The sequence below is a fragment of the Triturus cristatus genome, chromosome 12 (genome assembly GCF_964204655.1).
Source record: "Triturus cristatus chromosome 12, aTriCri1.1, whole genome shotgun sequence".
In the NCBI taxonomy this organism is placed as follows: domain Eukaryota; kingdom Metazoa; phylum Chordata; class Amphibia; order Caudata; family Salamandridae; genus Triturus; species Triturus cristatus.
In genome coordinates this window covers 195,690,423-195,712,812 of record NC_140595.1, presented here as the reverse complement: position 1 = coordinate 195,712,812, position 22,390 = coordinate 195,690,423, and the positions used below count along the sequence as shown (strand labels likewise).

The 22,390-nt window shown below is 43.4% G+C and overlaps 1 protein-coding gene across 1 annotated transcript in view; it reads right to left on the bottom strand.

Annotated features, from left to right (window-relative positions):
* Positions 1-22,390, bottom strand: part of HYDIN (HYDIN axonemal central pair apparatus protein) — a 2,467,744-nt gene that overhangs the window by 239,313 nt on the left and 2,206,041 nt on the right. The window contains exons 74-75 of the mRNA XM_085640020.1: positions 11,434-11,641; positions 4,527-4,748 (exon numbers count right to left, since the gene is read on the bottom strand). Coding sequence (XP_085496146.1) covers positions 4,527-4,748; positions 11,434-11,641 — 430 coding nt within the window. The remainder of the gene's footprint in view (positions 1-4,526; positions 4,749-11,433; positions 11,642-22,390) is intronic.

Sequence of the window (22,390 nt, the reverse complement as noted above, 5' to 3'; positions counted from 1 at the left end):
GATAGTGGTCCATGAGGAGTTGGATATGGTGGCCCCATTTCTGAAAAAAAAGACTTACCACTTGTGTGTCTGTTATGGAGTAAAATTAAGAGGAGTGCCATGCATAGGTATCAACTTATCTCCACGTGGCTGTCTGCATGCCATTAATAGCAATGTTTCCCAATGAGAAGCCTTTATGGGTGTGGCTTGTTGGCCTCCTGAAAATATATGCCAATACATGACTAACATCTGCCTGTGGACTTATTATAGGTACATAAACTTGGGGGGTTGCCTCTATAACTGATAAAGAACTATTTATTAACATAGTACTAAAGAGCTCCTTTCACATTCATGGTACAACCTGATCTCTCTGCGAGAGGAGGAGGACTGATAAAGGTGTTGAAAATGAAAAGTTAAAAAGTTACTTATTGGTAACTCCAATTCTCCAGCATTGGTATCTTTCATACAGTCCTGTGCTTGAAATATCCCATGTCTCCAGACTGGGAACCCTCTACCAAGGGTTCCTAATCTGGCGACAGGGAACAATTGAAGCATGTGAATCTATGGAAGATCCAATGCTGTAGAAATGAGGAAATACCGCACGAAACTGTAATTTCAAGTCTGATTTCCACTGTAATTCCTCATGTTGGCCTAAACTTTCAATCTATCTATTGTGTGTTGCAATCACAGTCAAAACTAGTACTTAATATAATGTAGAGAGACCACCTCGTTCCATAGCGAGATCAGAGTTCAAAATATACAGTGAATGTAAAACAAGGAAAAGGGCCAAAAGAAATTCAGTTGAAGTATATTTATTCCATATACTTGAGATTAATCACAATTCATGCATTTGATACAAGGTTGCATAAAGGAAAAAGGGGGGAATGGGCATGCTTGTGATGGATGGGTGTAGGTGAAAATCACAGGTTGAAGAGTACAGTATTTTGATAATTACAAGACCAAACTGGTAAGAAAGACCAGTATTAAGAGACCTGTCTTTGTGAAAGGTTATTTTATAAAATGTTATACAATTTTTAATGTGTCAATGCATTTCCAAAAAAGTGGGTGATGAATGTGGTACAGGCCTGCGAGTCTTCTTCAGTGAATCGCGAGTGAATCGGGGGAATCTTAATTGAAGAACGGGCGTCTTGTCCCTCGTGGTAGTCGTCCTGCCGGGTTCAAAACCTACCGCAAGGCACTCGGCGCCCGTTCTTCAATTAAGATTCCCCCGATTCACTCGGAATTTGCATAACCATGGCTGCCCAGCACTATGGTATTCTCTACCTTTGAGGACTTCTCAAGAACGGTCAGCTCAAGTGGAATTCACCTTTGACTAGGGAAAATTACCGGCCCGGCTTGGACCAAATCGTTTGTCCTTGATACACCTGTGATGCCTGCGCGGCACCAGGAATAGGTTGCCCCATTCCGTCCTGAAGAAGACTCGCACCAGATGTCCCAATCACCCTCCATGCACCAGTCGAGTCGAAACGTCGACGCTCTCCACCCACACGAGGCCTGTACCGCATTCATCCCCCACTTTTTTGAAAATGCATTGACGCCTTAAAAATTGTATAAAATGTTATGAAATAACCTTTCGCAAGGACAGGTCTCTTACTACTAGTCTTTCTTACCAGTTTGGTCTTATAATTATCAAAATACTGTACTCTTCAACCTGTGATTTTCACCTACACCCATCCATCACGAGCACGCTCATTCCCCCCCTTTTTCCTTAATGCAACCTTGTGTCAAATGCATGAATTGTGATTAATCTCAAGTATATGGAAAAAATATACTTCAACTGAATTTCTTTTGGCGCTTTTCCTTCTTTTACATTCATTGTATATTTTGAACTCTGATCTCGCTACCATGGAACGTAGTGGTCTCTCTACATGATATTAAGTACTAGTTTAGACTGTGATTGCAACACACACTAGATAGATTGGAATTTAGTTCTCCTTTAAGCAGTCACAGACCAATTTTTTCATTCCCGCATTGTACCCAGGTCTGGTGACGATTATTGGGTTACCCGATTATTCTATAATGGCCTAGTCTTTCAGGCAGAGTTTTCGCCCGCAGAAAGCAGGATCTCTTACCTAGGACGGTTGTTAGCATTCATCATAACAGTCTCCATCATTATGTTTCCTCTTTTGGCTTCAAAATACGGGCAAGAGAGCGGTTTAAACCTGTCTCTGCGCTAGAAAAGAGGTATGAATGAGGCAAAACATCCTGGGACCTCCTAAAATATACATACATTTAACCCCCCATTTAATTCCACCTAATGGTCATTCAGTTGCATAGATGATTGGTGAAATACATATGTATGATTATATGATATTGCCTAAGAGTATTCACCTTCTAATTAACCCTTCTTACTTACAAAAATATATTTCAAAATGTCCTGTAAATCAAATGTTTCCCAGGTTCCCAGTTTGGCAACAGGGAAAAATTTAGCATGTGTATCTATGAAAGATCAAATAAACAACAGAAGAGTGCAGCCAACAAAAGAAAAGCCAGCAAGAGAAGTCACTCTTGTTTTTTAAAAGAACCCTCACTCAGCAACCTGATTGGTGACATGCTTCATCATTGGGTTACCAAAAGAGAGGCCGAGTGCCTCCCTGGTGTGCTACGACTCCTGACTACAGCGGAGCTGGTTTATTTGTGATGTGAGTGTACAAAAGGTGAGTGAAAAGTGGTTTAATAATGCCTTGGTTTTAGCCCAAAAGTTTTTTGGGTGGAAAACTAGGCACAAGTAAAAACAAGTGTGGTGGATGTTCAACAACTGGTTAAATTAGCCAGAAACATCCTAGTGTGAAAGAAATTGTATGGTCAACATGTTTCGCTCTTAGCGAGGCATTCGTCAGGACCAGACCCCACGGCGGTATGTGCACGCTAAGGCGCACCCTAACCTGTGGTGTTAAAAGTCCGAATTAACTCACGGTTATAACTGTGCCTTCAGAATTTCCGAAAGCCGTATGAATTTTAAGTATATAGTAACCATATCTCACAGATGTCCATTGGCCATGGGCTGAATGGGGGTCCCTGAAAGGTTGGTTGGAGCCCCTGTTCGCCACAGGGCTTGCGTGACCCGCCTGCTTCAAATATTCTACACTGAAGAAAGGAGGCCTCTGAAGTGTCACGAGAAGCTCATTACGCTGGTCTATTGGCTTCAATCCCAGTACAGATTATCGATTGATTCAACACCCAGTTTTGTAATGTTTTCCAGCTCCAACCAGAATTCAGCCCTTCCTAGCCCCAGCAAGGTCGACTTAAAATGATTTCAAATGTTGTTTGTTTAATAATAATTTATGCATCATTTTTAATGTAAAGTGATTTGGTGAGAACACTATAGATGTTACATATTATTAGTCTCGTTGTATTACTTTGCTTATGGAAGCAATTCCATATTGTTATGGAGCGGGGCTGAAATGGAACTGGTAGAAGTTAACTGCAGTAGCGTTTGGAGGTTTCGCCCTGCCTTTCCAAACTCACATGAGAGGAATGCTACTTGCACAGAGTGAACCAGGGGTTTTCATGGATGAACTTAGTAGCGAGTCGGGGTTTTCAGCGCAGATCCATTCCCCTACCGTCTGCGCTCTGTGCCTCGGGGCGGGGACGGTGGGGAGCTTTAGTTGGACAAGTAATGACAATTGCACCTCTTGTTATTATTCTTCTGGAATCTTTTCACAAACCTTTAACTTCACTATAATCAAAAAACAGGCTACAGCCCAACAGTTTCCACACACACTATCAAAAGGTCCCAAAACACACCCAATACTTCCTTCCTCACTTTTTAGAGTACCTAGGGAGACAAAATAGTTTGGCTATTTAATTGTTCAACAAGTCATAGCTGCCATATCTGGGCTCTGGCTATAGTTACTGGTGGTGTTACAGAAACGAATCACCCTCCAACAGTGAGAGAAATTAATGACTGTCTTATCATTAGCACTTAACTCTGACCTTTCCATTGAACAAGGACATCTTAAGGGATTTAAACATATTTGGGGGGTCCCTGTTCGGAACCGCTTTGAATTTATGATCCAGGTACAGCATTTCTTTCCATGCCCTCTATGGCCAGGTCACTGACAGTGCACAGGCACACTTGTCCAAATTCTAAATGTGTTTACATCTAATATTCAGGGATAGTGATGTTTACAATATTGTAAAACAGCAGATCAGTATTTTTACTGCAAATAATGATCTAAAAGAAACTTTGTTAATGGGTGTTGCATGAAACACAACATTTGTCTGTAAACTGTCTGCAGTAGACTCTCACACATAACCCACATTGCAAGTAAATGAGAGGAAAAGGGTATTTAAAACAATCTGTTTAAGAATTACTCAAGGGCATCAGGGCAGGACACTACAGAACAGAGCAGGCTCTATCGGGGCCCCCCTGAAAGGCTGGGACCTTAGGCAGAGCCACTTTGCCCATGCCTTAAAGCGTCTCTGCCACTGAAGTGCCAGCCCTCACACACACACACTCTCTACACAGAATGCATTATCAGTGCGGAGGTGGAGTGTCCCAGCCTCATGGAGGAATGTAGTACCTTTATCAGAAGCTTGGAATCCCTTAGTATGCACCTTCTGGTGGGGTTGAAGGTGAGGGTGGAGATTGTACGCTGCCCACTCTCCACACTGCCAGTCTCGGGAGCCATCTTCAGAAAAGGAAGCAGCGATTTGGGGGCAGAGATCTCACAAGTGAAACTGAAGCTGAATTTCCCATTGTTTATGATGTGCAACTGTCGTGTAACCAGCTCATTAATTTCCACCTATAGAGCGGTAATGAAGCAGAGGAAGAACATGTTACACAATCATCTGCGCAGACAGAGGGACGAAGGTCTGTAAAGGAGCATAATTTATTGAGAAAGTAAACAAGTCATCAATGTTTGCTCTTATAACAATAACACATGTATTCTTCACATTTTTGGAATATTAGTAAAAAAGCTGAAAGTGCACTAACTTTACCAACTTTTAAGTCTTAACTTTGATTCTGCCAGGACACTCACTATAGGTCTGTGTGAGTTGCTTCCTTATAATAGAGCAAACTGAAGTGCTGCAAAGTATGATTTAAGGTATTAGGTGACAAACTCGATTCTCAACTGCCCTAAAACTTACTTGTTATTTGACACAAAGACTCAGAGTCTGATTTAGACCTTGGTGGAGGGGAATACTCTGTCACAAACATGACAGATAACCTGTCCGCCATATTACGATCCCATTATATTCTATGGAGATCATAATACGGCGGACTGGATATCTGTCACTTTTGTGATGGAGTATTCCATCCGCTGAGATCTAAATAAGGTCCTATGTTTGTGGTAGTGATTTTTAAGTCTAAGCCTACCAAACAGCGCAGCTGTCTGGTTTCCAAAAGACATCTTGGGGACATTCAGAAAGCTTCCCTGGGAATGCATACAGCCTGTTGCTTATCATTGGTTTTGTGGTTTGTAACTCACATTTTCAGCTTTCCATTCGCTGGTTTTATTTGTTTTAGGGAGGCTGTCCAGCTTGAGTGTGTCCCTCCCAAGGAGCAAAGCCTTTTCACACTACCTCTCCTTGTATTCTTCCACGAGTGCTCCTTCTGTACCAGGCTGTAAAGCTTGTTCTTATCTTTTCACATTTTCTGAGCATTCAGAGACAGAGGTCAAATGTCAGACTCTGTCTTAGAAGGGAGCTTGATGTTTAGCTTTCTTTCTCTGACTTCTAAGTGAGACGTGGCAATCTTGCTCGATACTGGGGGTAGGGAAGAGTTTTTTTCTAGCACAAACAACATTTAAATGAACTGTGCAAGTATTTCAGAACATATTAGTAATTAGAAAGCACAAAAGAAGCTCATTTCTTGGTAATTCTGAAATGTGATGAAACAAATACTTTAATATGATAAAAACAAATAAATACACTCGGTGATGTCATTTCCACACATTATCATTTGTGCTCTACATAATTTTATTAGTAAACCTGTATGTGTGTGCTAATGTAAAGATTATTTTAATTGAAAATGTGTTGTCTGTAAAGGCAGTGTGCTACCACACCATGCATACTCCATTCTAAGCCAGGCTACTCTACGCTACTGCCCTTTAATCTGCACCACTGCATTCTACTCCACTCTACGCCGCTCCACTCTGCACCTCTCTACTCTGCACCACTCTACTTTATGGCAATGCACTCTACACCACAGCACTCTTCACCTCTGTACTCTACACCACTCCACTCTAGGCACTCCACTCTGCACAACTCCACTCTATGCCACTGCACTCTATGCCAATACACTCTACACCAATGCATTCTACTATGGACCACTCCACGCCAATCCACGGTTTGCCACTCTAATCTACTCTGCACCACTACACTCTGTCACTGCACTCTACACCAGTTTACTCTACGCAATTACACTCTACACCACTTTACTCTATGCAATTACACTCTACACAATTGCACTCTACCCTGCACCACTCCACACTACCCCACTACATTCTACACTGTAACAATCTACTCTACATCACTGCACTCTACACTGAACCACTGCACTCTGTTCTGCAACACTGCACTTTCTGCCACTCTACTCTGCGCAATTTCACTCTACGCCAATGCACTTTATGCCACTGTACTCTGCATCACTGAACTCAACGCCACTGCAGTCTACTCTGCACCACTCCAAGCCACTGCGCTCTACATCACTCCACTACTATGCAGCACTCTAATCTATATCACTACATTGTACAATGCTGAATTCTATGCCACTGCACTCTACGCCACGACACTCTGCAACACTCTGCAACGATGCACTCTACACTAGTCCACTCTACTCTATGCCACTCCACTGTATGCCACTCCACTCTACACTAGTGCACTTTACTCTACAGCACTGTACTCAATTTCACTGCACTCTGCACCACTGTACTATGCAACACTGCATTCTGTGGCAATGCACTCTACAACATATAACAAGTAATTGGACTTGAATGCAGTGTGCACTGTTCATTTAAACCAAATTCAATAATGTGTTAATGACAATATAAATCAAAGTCTGCTTTTATTCACTCTAAAGCATTTATTTATTCATTAATTACTTTTGATGCATTGTATTAAGTACCATACTGTTAGTACCTCATTCTTATTCCTAACAAAAAAAATCTTATTTATAACATAAGTTGCCTTAATACATATTTTGACATAAATGTAAAATCATAACATTTTATGCACTACACAAAATATATATGTGTCCTGTTCCTTTTCATGACTGATGCATTTCGGGACAGCAAGGTCCCTTCCTCAGGGTCAAATCTGAAAACCCAAACAAAAGATAATGGTTGAAACATTTATAGAAGATATGGAGTCACTCAAACACCCAATAACCCTTTGTATACTTTGAGGGCTCACACAAAACATTATTATTCTTCACACCACTTCTTAGTGCATGCTCCACCTTATCAAATCAAGCCTGCATGTGTGAACTTCAATTGAGTTTATGGTATTCATGCAAAATAATAGTTATGCCTTCGTGACAATTGTTACTCTAGCTTTAATTCAAAACACCCAGTGTACGTCACACTTATGTTGGAGTCTTTAAAGTCCTCTTACCAATCCTACCTTGTGAGATACCACTCGGTAGAAGTTTCGTGATTATAGCAAAGCCAATCAACCTAAATGAATCTGTAACAAGTTGTATGTTGCCTCGTGATCTCCCAATTCCTGTCTCTGAAAGTACCAAACAAAAACCATAATTAACCATAAACAGCACCGTTCACCCGCCTTCTTGTGCTAGTACCTTGCAGTAAGAAACCTGAAGAAAAGACCATGGCGTTGCCTACTTACCGGTATAAGTGATGCTTACTATCCTCCTGAGTTGAACCTCATAGTACTGCAGAGTTGCCTTGTGTGCCCTGATACGCGTTGAAATGAGCACGCGGTAAAAATAGTAAAGATGGACTGTGCACGTCCAAAGTCACTGTACCTTACCTGATAATGGCCGCCATCTTGGAAAGTCTGACTAGTAGATAAAATACCAAAATACCGAAAGGGAAATGTCCCAATCCGGGCTATTAAATATGGAGTATCATCAAAAAACGTGATCGACCAAAGTGTACTGATCATAAAATTTTTACATTTTAACCACTCAACTGCCATCATGAATCTGAAATAAATAATATTGCTGAATCACGAAACCAATAAAACTTGTTAAACTACCAGTTATGACAATGACTGTATACCAATGTTAGAAGTTATGGCTAGACAATAGACCAACATACAATCCAATAAATGTTGATAAGTTCCTATCCAATAATGTTCACAGCATGCAGTGTAACCCCATACTGCCCATAATTTGTAAACCGTGGATCTGCTCACATAGTGATGCCGAAATTATATTCGCGATGCTGCACTATACTGTCAGGCGAGCCTGCTCATCCACCTCCAATAAGCCAGTTGTACGAACATTCATACCCAAAAGGCGAAATGTCCTCTGCTCTCATCCTGCCTAATCTATGCCATGGTCCAAATAGGTGTTGAAAACTATATATGAAACGGAAAAAACCTTATAGATCCTGTTGTCAGTGAGTGATTGTCAGAGTACCCTCAACAATTTCTTTTAGTTTACAATGTGATAAATGTGTTATAATGTATTTCATTATCTCAATATTATGGATGTAGCAATTGACTGGTGATTGAAGCATGTATTACCTTGCATAACTGATCTAATTCCTGTTATTAAAGGGATCACGGTAGGACTGTACAATAGGTAATATTATTCATATGAAACAACTCATAACATAAATTCTGTCTTTCAGACCTTTTGGTAATAATGTGTCCAATCGCTTGATCCAATAGATCTCACGTTGGAGCGGACTCCTATTGTTGTCAACTCCAGTTATCACTGTTACAGTCTCAATAATTTGATATCTCAATTGCAAGATTTAATGATTTGCTTCTTGCCAATGTACGGCTAAATGGGAGGTCTTGTTCTTCGTCCTTATTGTCCTTTTATGCTCAGTCTTATTTTTATCTTGCGTTCCGTTTTACCTACATATGCCTTGCCACAAGGGGCACACATGGCATAGATTAGGCAGGATGAGTGCAGGAGACAGTTCGCCTTTTGGGTATGAATGTTCCGTCGACTGGCTTATTTGCGGTGGATGGGCAGGCTCGCGACAGTATAGCGCAGGAGCGCATATATAATTTTGTCATCACTATGTGAGCAGATCCACGGTTTACAAATTAGGGGCAGTGTGGGGTTACACTGCAAGCTGTGAACATTATTGGATGGGAACATATCAACATTTATTGGATTGTATGTTGGTCTAGCCATAAGTACTAACATTGGTGTACATTCATTATAATTACTGGAAGTTTAACAAGTTTTATTGGTTTTGTGATTCAGCAATATTATTTATTTTAGAATCATGATGGCGGTCCAGTGATTAAAATTTTACTATCAGTACACTTCGGTTGATCACGTTTTTTGATGATACTCCATATTTACCAGCCCGGATTGAGACACTTCCCTTTCGGTATTTTGGTATTTTATCTATCAGTCAGACTTTCCAAGATGGCGGCTATTATCAGGTTAGATATGGTTAATTCGGACGTGCATAGTCTGACTTACCTGCTTTTACCGTGGGCTCATTTCAACGCGTATCAGGGCACACGAGGAAACTCTACAGTACTATGAGGTTCAACTCGGGAGGATAGTAAGCATCACTTATACCGGTAGGCAGGCAACACGATGGTCTTTTCTTCAGGTTTCTTACTGCAAGTTACAGGCACAGGAATGCGGGTGAATGGTGAGGTTTATTGCGAATTAGGGTTTTTGTTTGGTACTTTCAGAGACAGGAATTGGGAGAACATGAGGCTGGATACAACATAGAAAATACTCAAGATTATTTTTAAGGTGAGCAGTATAACGCATAGCGTGGTCTGGTAGTTATTGGCAATCTGTTGTATGAAAGGTATTCATTGTGTAATTACATTTTAATCAATGTTGGTTACAGATTCATTTAGGTTGATTGGCTTTGCTATAATCACAGAACTTCTACAGAGTGGTATCTCACAAGGTAGGATTGGTTAGAGGACTTTAAAGACTCAAACATAAGTACGACGTACACTGGGTGTTTTAAATTAAAGTTAGAGTAACAATGGTCACTAAGGCATGACTATTAGTTTGCATGAATATCATAAACTCAATTGAAGTTCACACATGCAGGCTTGATTTGATAAGGTGGAGATGTACTAACAAGTGTCGGGAATAATAATAATGGTTTGTGTGAACCATTAAATTACACAAAGGGTTATTGGGCGTTTGAGTGACTCCATGTATTCTATAAATGTTTCAACGATTACATTTTGTTTGGGTTTTCAGATATGCCCCTGAGGAAGGGACCTTGCTGTCCCGAAATGCATTGGGCATGAAAAGGAACAGGACACATATATATTTTGTGTAGTGCATAAAATGTTATGATTGTACATTTATGTCAAAATATGTATCAGGTCAACTTATGTTATAAAGAAGATTTTTTTGTTAGGCATAAGAATGAGGTACTAACAGTATGGTACTTGATACAATGCATCAAAAATAATTAATGAATAAATATATGCTTTAGAGTGAAAAAAAGCAGACTGTGATTTATATTGTGATTAACAAATTATTGAATTTGGTTTAAGTGAACAGTGCACACTGATTTCAAGTCCACGTACTTGTTATATGTTGTAGTTTATGTAGCATGTGTCGACAGAACACACAGCGGTGCAGCACCAATGGATTAGCTTGTACACAAAAAAATTATCATTTAAGAAAAGATAGGAGTAGGAAATAGGAGTGCACCTCTCAACAAAACATTGTTTAGAAAACTGCCAATGCACTCTACGCCACTCTACTCCATGCAAGTGCACTCTACAGCACTATACTCTACCCTGAACCACCCTACACTACTGCACTCTATGCCACTCTACTACATTCTGCACCACTGCACTCTACTGTGTAACACTCTAATCTACACCCCAGTATTTTACGATGCTGTATTGTACGCTGCTGAATTCTATGCCACTGCACTCCATACTCTGCAACACTCATTGCCAATGTACTCTACACCAGTCCACTCTACTTCTACACCACTCAATTTGTCTTCACTCTATGCCACTTCAATGCTTGACACTCTATGCCATTCCACTCTACTACACTCTACTCCACTTTCTCCATTCCACTCTACGACACTCCACACCACTCTCCTCTGCACAACTAACTTTTAGCTATGCTGATCAGTAGCCACTCTGATACGCAACATGGCTAAAACACATTGGCAAAGCCAATAACTCTTACATAGGCGAGACCTATTGGCTTTGCTAATGCTTGTTATTCTATCAAAAATTGGCCACACTTTAACATACAAACAAATGATTCCCAAATTAATGATTCATTGTTTCCCCCTCTACAACTACTCCCACAAACATTGTTTTTCTCACCTGGTTGAAGTTAATCAAGTTGACTGTGTGCATACTTAGGTTAGTGATGGACCCATCATTCTCCTCACACTTCATGCTGACATCCATGAGGTAACCATTCGCCTTGACATTGAGACTCAGCGGCTGAGACTTGCTCTTCACGTCACACAGCAGATTGAAGTTTGCGTCCCCTTCCTTTTGTGGGGTGAAGAGGATGGTTAAAGGAAACCTGTGATGGTGAAGATGAAACAATATCAATGAGGGTGGCGCGTCTGTCTTTAGACTATCAGGCTAGATAAAGAATGCAATCCAAGCGTTTTTAGGTGTTTGTATCAATTGTGTGTCACAATCAACAGGGAGATTTTACAAAAAATGCTTGGAGATCAACTATGCATGCAATCTGTTGACACGATACAGTCATACATTTTTAACTTAGATCCTAAGTCATCTTGTACATTAGACCAGTAGGATACTATGACGGGTTCCTTAGGAAAATGTTGATCTCTACCAGTTGGTTTTGTCACTGCTTTTAAGGTCACTTGTGCAACCTTAATACAAATTCTAACCCAGAGTTATTTACACATCTTCTCCCTCACTTAAAGCATAAGCTTCTTGTAGACTGTGCAGCAAAACAGGACACTACGGTAAGTGCTGCAAGAATTATACCGCAGCTTAAGCGTCTTTAATGAGCAAGTTAGAAGAAAAATGTAAAGATTTAGGGTTAAAAGTCAATGATGGGAGTGGTCGATTTCCCTGTGTATTAGTGAATGGCAAAGGAAGGGGAGGGCATGATAATGGAGTCAGCGTCCAAACTTGCTCTTACCCTACATACACAATTCTTTGAGTTGTGGAGAGTGGCTATGTCTGACATAAACCCTAGGGCTGAACATTAAGCGTCATTTAGTTGCTGACTTGGATTTTACAGTGGGCTGCTGAAAAGTGGTGTTATACGACAAAGGATCAAAATTGCACAGGCAGTCTCTTCAAAAAGATGTACAAGTCAAGTTAGACTGCAATGGTCATCACCACGTGATGCAATGTGAGAACTAGAAGAGAAAACAACTGAGGTAGATAATGGCAGGGGCAAAGTGAGCTGTTCGCAAAAATGTTTTTGTCAAAGAATCCGGACGTTTGAAGGTTTGTGTGTACTTTACAAAGGGTAATTAAGTGCCATTTATGTGCTTCACAAAGTGTGCAATTGGGGTTAAACTTAAATATGAACTTACGGGGGTAACTGGACCTAGAAAGGGGTGAAGTAACACAATTAAAAGACCCCGGACTATTCTGGAAGAAGTTGATTGTCTTAATATAAACAAAGTAACCCCTTTGACATCAGAATTTACTTTGATAATAGTACACTAACACTCATTTTCCCTGACACAAGCCTAAATATCCTTAGTCTTATTTTAAGGACTAATGTGAAATGGGACTTCTCGTGAACAGGATGGAGAGCCCTCCTCCACCACGAGGATTGCATGCTTCATCGTTGGGTCCTTTCTTGTTCAAGTGTGAGCTACTACCTCCCTTAGGGAGCTCGGAGGTTTCTTCGATGGCAGGATGATACCTGGTAGCTTCCTAGATGTGAAATGCCATTAGTGGGGCGAAGGGCTTGGGATGGGTGGGGAGTTAGTGCTAAAACTGGCTAACTGGTGGACGTATGCCAACTTTATTAAAATCACCTCAAAAGCTGACACCATGTTGATTCATTTATGGGGATGTTTCTTTCTCATGAGAGAGATGAGCACTTGCTATCTGAGTCTCGGTTTCTGTCACGTGTACTCTCGCTTGAAGTATGTATAAAGAGAATCTATAAAAAGTAATGTAAATTGGGGAGGTGTTAGCATTAGATGCTTCTGGACCAAATATGGGCTATCAAGATGGCATGGCCCCAGTTTGTCCTGACTTTGCTTAGATTTCAAGGCAGGTGAGGAGCTGGTGGGAAAGCACACAGGATACCAGCAGTCCATCGTAGGTGGAAAGGTTTTCCTAATCTTCCTGGTGGAAACTGACAGTGCTCATTCCTGGCTGCGGCGAAAAAATCCAACCAGGACAGACCCAGTGGTCAGGTTCACCTTGGGATGATGACTACATTTGTTGTCAGAGCGCTGACATCTGTCCATCTTGTCTGCTCTGGCATTCAGAGATCCTGTCAGGTGACTGGACACCAGGAAAGATTCTTGCTGATATAGCCACTTCTAAAGGAATAAGTGTTTCTGGAGCAGGATCTAGGACCCACTCTGCCTTGATTGCTAAAGTACCACATGGTGATCGTGTTGTCCTGGCGAACATGCAATAGTCTCCTTTTAAATGGTCGGTAGGAAGGCTTTCAGAGCCAGCTAAATTGTACAGAGCTAAAATAGGTTGATGTGTAGCTAGAGCTCCGCTGGAGATCACAACCCTCTGATTTCCACCTCTCCCATGTGGCCTCCCAACCCAGAAAAAATGCATCCTTTGCTATGTTGAGCTCTGGGTGGGGTAGAGAAAGCGACGCGCCACAAGTAACAAAGGTGTCTGTTTGCTGTTGGTACAGGACATGGGGCCGTCTCTTCTGAGCTACAGATTTGTCGGACACACTGCTGTGATCTAAGCATACTACAATTGAAAGTTCCTTTGTAAGGTCCTCGTGTGCCAGGTTGTCCGCGACAGACTGGGGAAACTTGATCAGCCATTCAGGAATACTTGAACATCAACCACTGCCATCACATTTGTTAACACCTGAGGGCCGAGGGAGGCTAAAAGGCAGGACGGCAAATTTGAAGTGTTCCGACCTTACTATGAACCGTAGGTAACGTCTGTGGGACTTCAGAAACGTAAAGCAAAATAGGCATCTTGCAAGTCCAAGACAACATACAGTCTCCTGGTTCCAGAGCATTAACAACCTGAGCGAGAGTAAGCATGTTAAATTAGTCCTTCTTCACAACTGCATTCAGAGGTCGAAGGTCAAGGATGGGTTTGAAACCTCCATCCTTCTGGGTAACAAGGAACAAGTGAGAACAACACCCTTTGTCTTTCTTTAATTCCAACACCGATACTCTTGGCCAGAAATAAATCAAATTGCTGTGTTAAAGTTATTGCATGGTCTCGTGAGATTTGTCCCACTATAGGAGGATAGGGGGGTGTACGAAAAAATAGTAAAGAGTAGCCTCTCTAAACAATTTGAAACACCCATCAATCTGATGTGCTGGATTTCCTGCTGGGAAGGAAAAATCGGATCCTGGCCCCTACTGCCTGGCCGTAGTACTGGAAGGGCAAACCAACAGGTTTGTCAGCCACTATGGCAGTGGAGGAGGAGGTAGGAGACTGCTGCCCTTGCTGATGTGAGAGGCCTCTCAGCCATCACCGTGTTCCTTGGAGTTGTGAAAGGTCTAGGCTGGTAGCTGTACTATTTGAGAGGGTTGTTGTATTTATGCACAGCTCTGAGTGTAACTCCTGAATTTACTGAACTGTTGATGAAACTGGCGGAACAGTGAGCAAACTCTATTGAGAGAGCCGTGGCACAGCTGTCTTTAAACCATTCCAGCACACTGAGCCGGCCTTCTCATCGAAAAGTCTGGAGCCATAAAAGGGCATTTCCTCAGGGATACCTGGACACCGCCCGAAAAATTCTTGTGCTATTGCTATGGACCTGCACAATCTATAGTATGGAGACCAACATAAAACATGGACTTTGACGCATTCTTCCCATCTTGAAGGTTTGCTCGAAAATCATCTAAGGTCCCCTAGAATAGCTGCAAAGATTTTGCTGGCCATGTCCCACAGTGTGTGGGGTTTTCTACGCAGAAAGTAGACCATGTGCATCAAGTATAACACCAAGCTGACTAAGAGGAACAACTTTTCCCCAAATGAGTCGATGCCTTTAAGTTCTCTGTCCAAAGTAGTAGAAGGAAAGGCATTTGGACTGAACTTGCTAGTTTATGCTTGCAGCACATCTCTTTCTGGAGATGGGTGCTGAGTGAGAAATGAGAGGCCATTAGGGCCAGGTCTTTGACGCTTCACTTTTCGGGGTGACTTCATTGGGGGGCAGAACATGGTTTCATCCAAGTAGCTGTAAGAGTTTCTGGAAGTGTCTCATTAAAGGCCAATGGAGTAAATGTAGAGGCCAGCCCTGGTTGAAGGATTTCTGCAAGTAGGATGGACTTTGCTCCTACAGTGAGAAGGTGAAAGTCAAGGACTTCTCCCGCCCTGCTCACCACAACTGCAAATGATGTAAATTCTTCCACTGGCAGACCATGTGGGGATTTCAGATTAGCTTTTAAAGAGGTGCCCAATCCACTTCCATCTGAAGGTTCAAATGAACAAGTTACTTACCTTGGGTAACGCTCTTTTTGGTAGAGGCTCTATCTGCAGATTCTTCACCTTTTGAATATTTCCCAGACTTCAGCCTGGATTCAGAAACTTTTCAGCAGTACCTCTGTGTGCCGGAAGGTGGTGCCTTGCAGCTCAGCACTGATTCCGTTCTGCTCCAGAAATGTCGTGAGGTGCCTATGTAGACACCACTTTGTTTGCTGACGTCAAGTGCTTTCGAGAATGTCTGCGCCCTCAGATGCGTAGCCCCAAAAGCACATTGGTAGACAGAGTGTAGATTCCTAGACGGGATCTTATTAATGAGTAGAGTTCAACCATAGAACGATGAGAATGGGAGAGTCAGTGAGGAATCTGTGGCTAGATAGAGTCTCTACCAGAAAAAGAGTTACCGAAGATAAGTAACTTGTTTTTTTAATAGGGACTTCTAGCCGCAGGTTCCTCATTTTTTGAATAGATAAAGTAATAACTTTTCAGAGATGGGTCTGTGGATGGACTCAAACGGATAACTCCTGCAGGACCGAGCTGGTAAAATGCCCCTCTTGGTGATTCTCACTATTCAGGCAATAATGCTTCATGAACATATGGAAGGCACCCACGTAGCCACCTGGCAACTGTCTAAGAAAGGGATTTCACGTACCAACGCAGTGGTAGCAGTTTTGGCTCTGAAAGAATGAGCATACAGTGCTTACTGAGGCTGCTTCTTTGCCAATGAGTAGCGAATTTTAATGCAGAGCATGATCCCCTTTTTGACATCGTCACTCCCACTTTTAGCCTGGTATGTAATGCAATTTTGACTGAAGTGTACTGGGTTCCTGCTAACCAAGTCCCCAGTGCCAATGCTGTTTCTCGAAAACAAAGTAACTGTGCAATTGCTCCCCAACTGGCTAGACCTTTAGCACCCCTTAAGTTCCTAGTAAATGGCACCCCTGGTACCAAGAGCATGGGTACTAAAGAGGGTCACTAAAGGCTGCAGCATGTATTGTACCACCCGAAGTGACCCACCACCAAACTCATGCAAACTGCCATTGCAGGATAAGTGAAATGGTGCACACAAAAGTGAAAACAGGACATGGCACACACCCAGTGTGCAATTCCCGCAGCCACTGCATGCAATATATGTAAGTCACCCCTACAGCAGGCATTACAGCCCTAAGGCAGGATATTACATGTGAGGACATATCTGCAAAAGCAGAGATGCTCCTGTGCTGTCTATTTCAATAACTGCAAGTGAACAGGGAAACAATCTTAAGTATATGCACTGGGCACTGACCATTACGAATTCCCCAGTTACATGATGACTTTAGTGAAGCCCATGGTGCTTGGTATCAAACACCTTGTTTTAATAAATCCTTGCTAACTCCAGTAGTGGATTTATTAAAACTTGCTTCAAGAGGGTACCTTAGATATGCCCCCTGAAAACCTACCAGCCTCTTAGTGGGCTGGCTGACTGGTATTGTCCAGCATGCCACCACAGACATGTGTCTGACCCCCTGCAGGTGAGAGCCTGCACTCTCTGAGGCCAGAAACAATGTCTGGTCCAGGGGAAGGTGTTCACATCTCCTCCAGAAGGGTGGCTAGTGAATCTGCATACCAAGGCAAAGGACTTCAAAGCTGGTGCCGCCATTGATATGCGATCCCGGCTTCCCCCAGACCTGGGAGAGGCCACCCCCTGCCCTGAGGCCCATTCGGCAACAGAACAGGCGAGAAATTAGCTATGCTAAGAGGAGTGGTGCACTACCAGGCAAGTCACACCGCTAAGGTGGGTTCCCTGATGTGCTCCAAAAAGAAGGGCTCCACAATTTTGATTTTGGTGGAAATAGGAATTCTGAGACAGGGTTATGCCCACTCTTTACAGTAAGTGGTCATATAGGGGGTGTATTGACCCCCAAGGGTAAGTGGCCCATGGCTACTACCCTTCACTCCCCTTAACATCCCTAAATTGAGTATTTAGGTTCTCCCCTGACGTCAGGAACTTAGATTTGACGGGCAGAAGAAAGAAGAGCAGAAGAAGCAAGAACTAAAGACTGCAGGTGGACTGCTGGTGGACTTTAGCGACAAACCCCTCCTACCTAGCTCCTCCTGTCCTGACAATTGCGACACCAGACTCGTCCTGTAGCTGTGAAGCCTCCAAAAGCCTCAGAGAGCCTCCAGCAATTCCCCAAGCCATCGGCATCTCCCTTGACGTGGAGGAGCAACTTCCCTGCAGCCTGCAGGCACTGTCCCCAACGTCTGATTCACTATTCTGCTGTTCACCGGGACCACCAACACAACAGTTGCCCAGGAAGAGGTAACTGTGCTTCTAGAGGTCAGATCAATCTACTCACCAAGTGAGAAGATGCCAGGACCCCCCGGAGCCACCCTGCACCTATACCAGGGGTATGGGACTCCTTGCAGCAACCAACGCTTGTTGGAATCCAATCCAGACTCAAACGCCGCAAAGACCGAGCAGCCGACGAGGGACATGAGCATGGCAGAGGCCAGCACAGAGTATGGCTCAGCTGTCCTGTTTTGTCCCCTTTGCAGGTTTAACCAAAATCCGTGGGTACCTTCGAAGTATGGGCACCAGCCGACCAAAACCCTATGCACCCGAGCTCCTTGTCCCGGTGCTGCCCTGCTCCTAGCACCCCCACAAACCGAGCCCCCCGTTAGGAGCTTCCGGATTTGTCCCCACGTCCCTCTCTACAGCTTGTTTCTAGGTGCCCCCCTCCTTACTTACGGTGTAATGAGCAAGGTTACCAATCCATCTAGCACCTCTGCGCCCAGACACTCCAGGGCAGATAAACTCGAACTGCTGGTGGTACTCTGGACCTTGGCCCCCTAACCCCTGAAGTCCTTAAGGGGACACCCGAGGACTGTTTGCAAACAATTGTATGCAGTACATGTCTTTTTCTCCATAGGAAAGCATTGCCACGTAAAAATGTATTTATGTGGATATTTTACTTACCTCTTAATATTGCTATTATGAAAAGTACTTTTCCATTAACAAAGTTCTCGGTTTTAAAATAAATATAAAAATACTTGAATTTTTTTTTAATTGTCTTGAGGTTCTTCACGAGTGTGTGCCTCATTTATTGACTCTATGTGTGTTCAACAAATGCATTAACGCTACCCTCTAATATGCCTAAACTGCTCACCCACACTACCGCAAAAGAGAGCAGTTGGGATTATTAATTTAAGCTCTGTAAGCCAATAAGGGTCGTCTGGACTTTCTACATTGCATACCTCGTTTTGGTATACTACATAATAAGCCAGCTTCCTACAAATCTTTATGCGGCTAAAAACAGCCATAAAAGAACATAATTACATCAGTACACAACTGCACTAAAATCATCTAAAACCCCAATATATCAGCAAAGACAAGAATGAATAAAATGTTAGCACTACATATTTAAAAGTACTTGTTGTGGTGATCTAATACATATCACAAAAACTGTCAATACAGTTATAATAAAACATTATGTACAAAAATTCAGATTTCATTTTTAAAAAGATCTCAATAGATAGAGTCTTATACAGTTTACAGTAGTGGGGTAGCTAGACCTTTTGCAGCCTGTGACGGTCCCCAAGGCGGCCGTACGTATGAGGTTTTCCTGTGGCGGGTGCCCCGCGATAGCCGAATGTAACCGCCCCCCCTTGCTACCCCGCTGGTTCACAGTCCTTGTTCATACCTTTTCCTCATGATATTGTCACTCTTTATAAAATCTAGGACAGCATAGCAGATATCTGCTGTTTCTAACTTCAGTAAAAAAATATCAGTGCTAGCTTATACGGGCTGACTTTTTTTGTTTCAGCAAACCCCACAATCAGCTAATCCTCCATCACGTTGGTCTTTTGTACTATCTATGTAGAAGCTCCTCGTTCTCTGGGGTCCAAGCAATGAAGTCTCTCCTCCTACTTTAAGGGGTGAGGTGAAGCATACAAGGCTTGCAGGGTGATTGTTTGACCGATGTGGAACAGCATCTCAATTTTCGGCAGGGAGGATGCCTCTGTACGCAGAACCAGTTTGTCTGGGAAGAAGGAACTTTATAGCAGATTGATACAAAGAGCCTGAAGCTCACTCGCATGCCAAGGTGATAGCAATGATGAACACAGTCTTGATAGCAAGGAGCCGTAAAGGACAGTTGAGCTGTGAAGTGGCTTGAATGAAGTGCACATTAGGTAAGTCAGGGCCAGATTAAGGCTCGATTGGGGCATGACAAAAGTAGAAGGGGGAAACGTGTTACAGCCCTTTCAAAAATCGCATCACAACCGGTGACTTAAACAACAAGGGATGATTTTGCAACCTTAAGAAGGACAAACCAGTCAAAAGATAACCCTTAACTGTGACCAAAGCAAAGCCTTGCCGGACTAGAGACATAACAAATAATAGTGTCAGATACTTTGACCTGGTGAGGGTCAATTTGGTGTGTGCCACACCAAGCCACAAATTTGTACAACAGGCATATACAGAATACATTAAGGAATGCCTGGCTGCCAAGATGACATCAATGAGCTTCGGAGGAAGGTCGATTGTGTTCATCTGTCGCCGCTCAATCTCCACGCATGAAGGTGGAATCTGCACAGACTCGGTGCAGAACCCTGCTCTGTTTCTCCAACAGCAGGACCCCCAAAAGGGCCTGCCTGATCGAAGGGCATATGCTCAAGCCTATGAGATCTAGATACCATACTCTCCATGCCCAATCCTGAGACATTTGCATGACTTGGGCCCAGTCTGTCCTGATCTTCTTGACAACTCGGGGCTGGAGTGGTATCGGCAGAAAGGCATTCTGTAGTCTCAAGTTCCACTTGTGGCTGAATGCGTCTCCTAACGAGGGACACCTTGGAAACACCAGTGTGTAGAACTGCTGACTTTGCACGTTCTCTGCAGTGTCAAACAGATTGAGCCAATGTTCTCCCCACTCACTGAAGAGACCATGCGCCATAGCCGTGTGTAGCTGCTATTCATGATCCGCTAGATGTCGACAGCTGAGCTCGTCCGCTCTGACATTCAGTGATCATGCCAGCTAGTTCACCAGCATGAAAATTCTTTGCTGTTGCAGCCATTTCCAGGCACAGGGTCCGAGATCCAACCTCACCCTGTCTGTTACAGTACCAAGTGGGGGTGGTGTTTTCTGTGAGCATATGTACCAGCCTCCCCTAGATGGATGGCACAAAACTACTGTGCTCAAAATGGCTGCTATGAAGGGGAGTGCCTGAGAAGGGGTGAGGTGTGACTTTGGCATGTTGATAGTGAACCCCAAAGATGACACACGGTTCATCGTAGTCTGGGGGTGGTTGAGGACTGCCTGGGGTGAACCAGTCTTCAACAGCCAATCATCAAGGTAGGGAAAGACTGGAACCCCTGACCTATGAAGGTGGGTTGTCCTCACCATCACTTGAACCCCCGAGGAGCAAAGGTGGGCACAGTGAACTGAAAATGCTCCTCTCTAACCAAAAACCGCAGGTAGCACCGATGCGCTAGCAGAATGGGGATATGGAAATAGGTGTCCTGTAAATCCCACGCTACAATCCGGGCTCCTGGGTCAGTGAAGACAAGACCTGGGCCAGGGTGAGCACCCTGAACCTCTCCTTCTGGAGGAAGGTATTGAGAGGGCACATGTCTAGAATAGGCAGAACACCTCTATCCTTCTTGGGCACAAAAAAGTAGCAAGTGTAACAACCACGTCCTACTTCTGGCACCAGCAACCTCTCGACAGCCCCTTAAACCAAATGGGCTTGCCCTTTCTGCCGCAAAATAGAGAGATGGTTCTCTGTCGGTCAATAAGGGACGGTAGAAGGTGCGGCGGAGAATAGAGAAAGGGTAAGGTGTATCCCTTGTGAGCAATCTGTGGGACCCTCCTGTCTTTCTTGATTGTTTGCAACCTGGTAAGAATCAGTAGTGTGTTCCTGCACGGGCACGTTGAAGAGGTTTGGCAGGTAGGGCTGTAGGGTGAAAACAAAACTGCTGGTTTCCCTGTGGGGGCTGGACAGGTTGGCAATGAAGGGACGCCACAGTCAAACCTGTTAAAGGAGCCTTGAAACTGGTGTCTTTGGCAGGTGGGGCAGAAAGGCCCAAGTAATGAGCAGTAGCCCTGCACTCCTTAAAGCGCTTGAGAGGAAAATCAGCTTTTCTATTATCAAAAAGGCGAGTCCCATCAAAGAGCATGTCCATCAGGGAGAACTGGACATCGCCAGACAATCCAGTCAATCGTAGCCATGCAGGAAATCAAAGATGTCAAAGCCACAATGAATCGTGAAGTTGGCAGCATCATAGCCATCTTAAATGACCTGAGATAGTACATGGCAAAGGTCTTCAGACACGCCAGGAAGGACTAAAGCCACTGAATCCTAAAGTATACAAATCAGTGATGGATGGAATGCTTGAATGAATTCCAATCCCTGGTAATCACTCAGGCCGCATCCCAATCTATCATTATTTTGCACACCATGCCATCTCAATTTGGACCTAGCTATATGCAAATCAGTGTTGACCCTGTTCCAATAAGAACAATCAAGCCTGATCTGCCAAGCCAGGTTCCTCTCTGAACCAGGTATGGTTTCGCCCAAGTTATGGGCTCATCAGCCAGCTACAGCTCAGTGACACAGTTTGCAAGGGATCCACATGTGTGTTTCACGTGCCTCCCTAAGTGGCATGGGTATGCCCAGACATGGATTCTGTGTTCACTGTGCCACT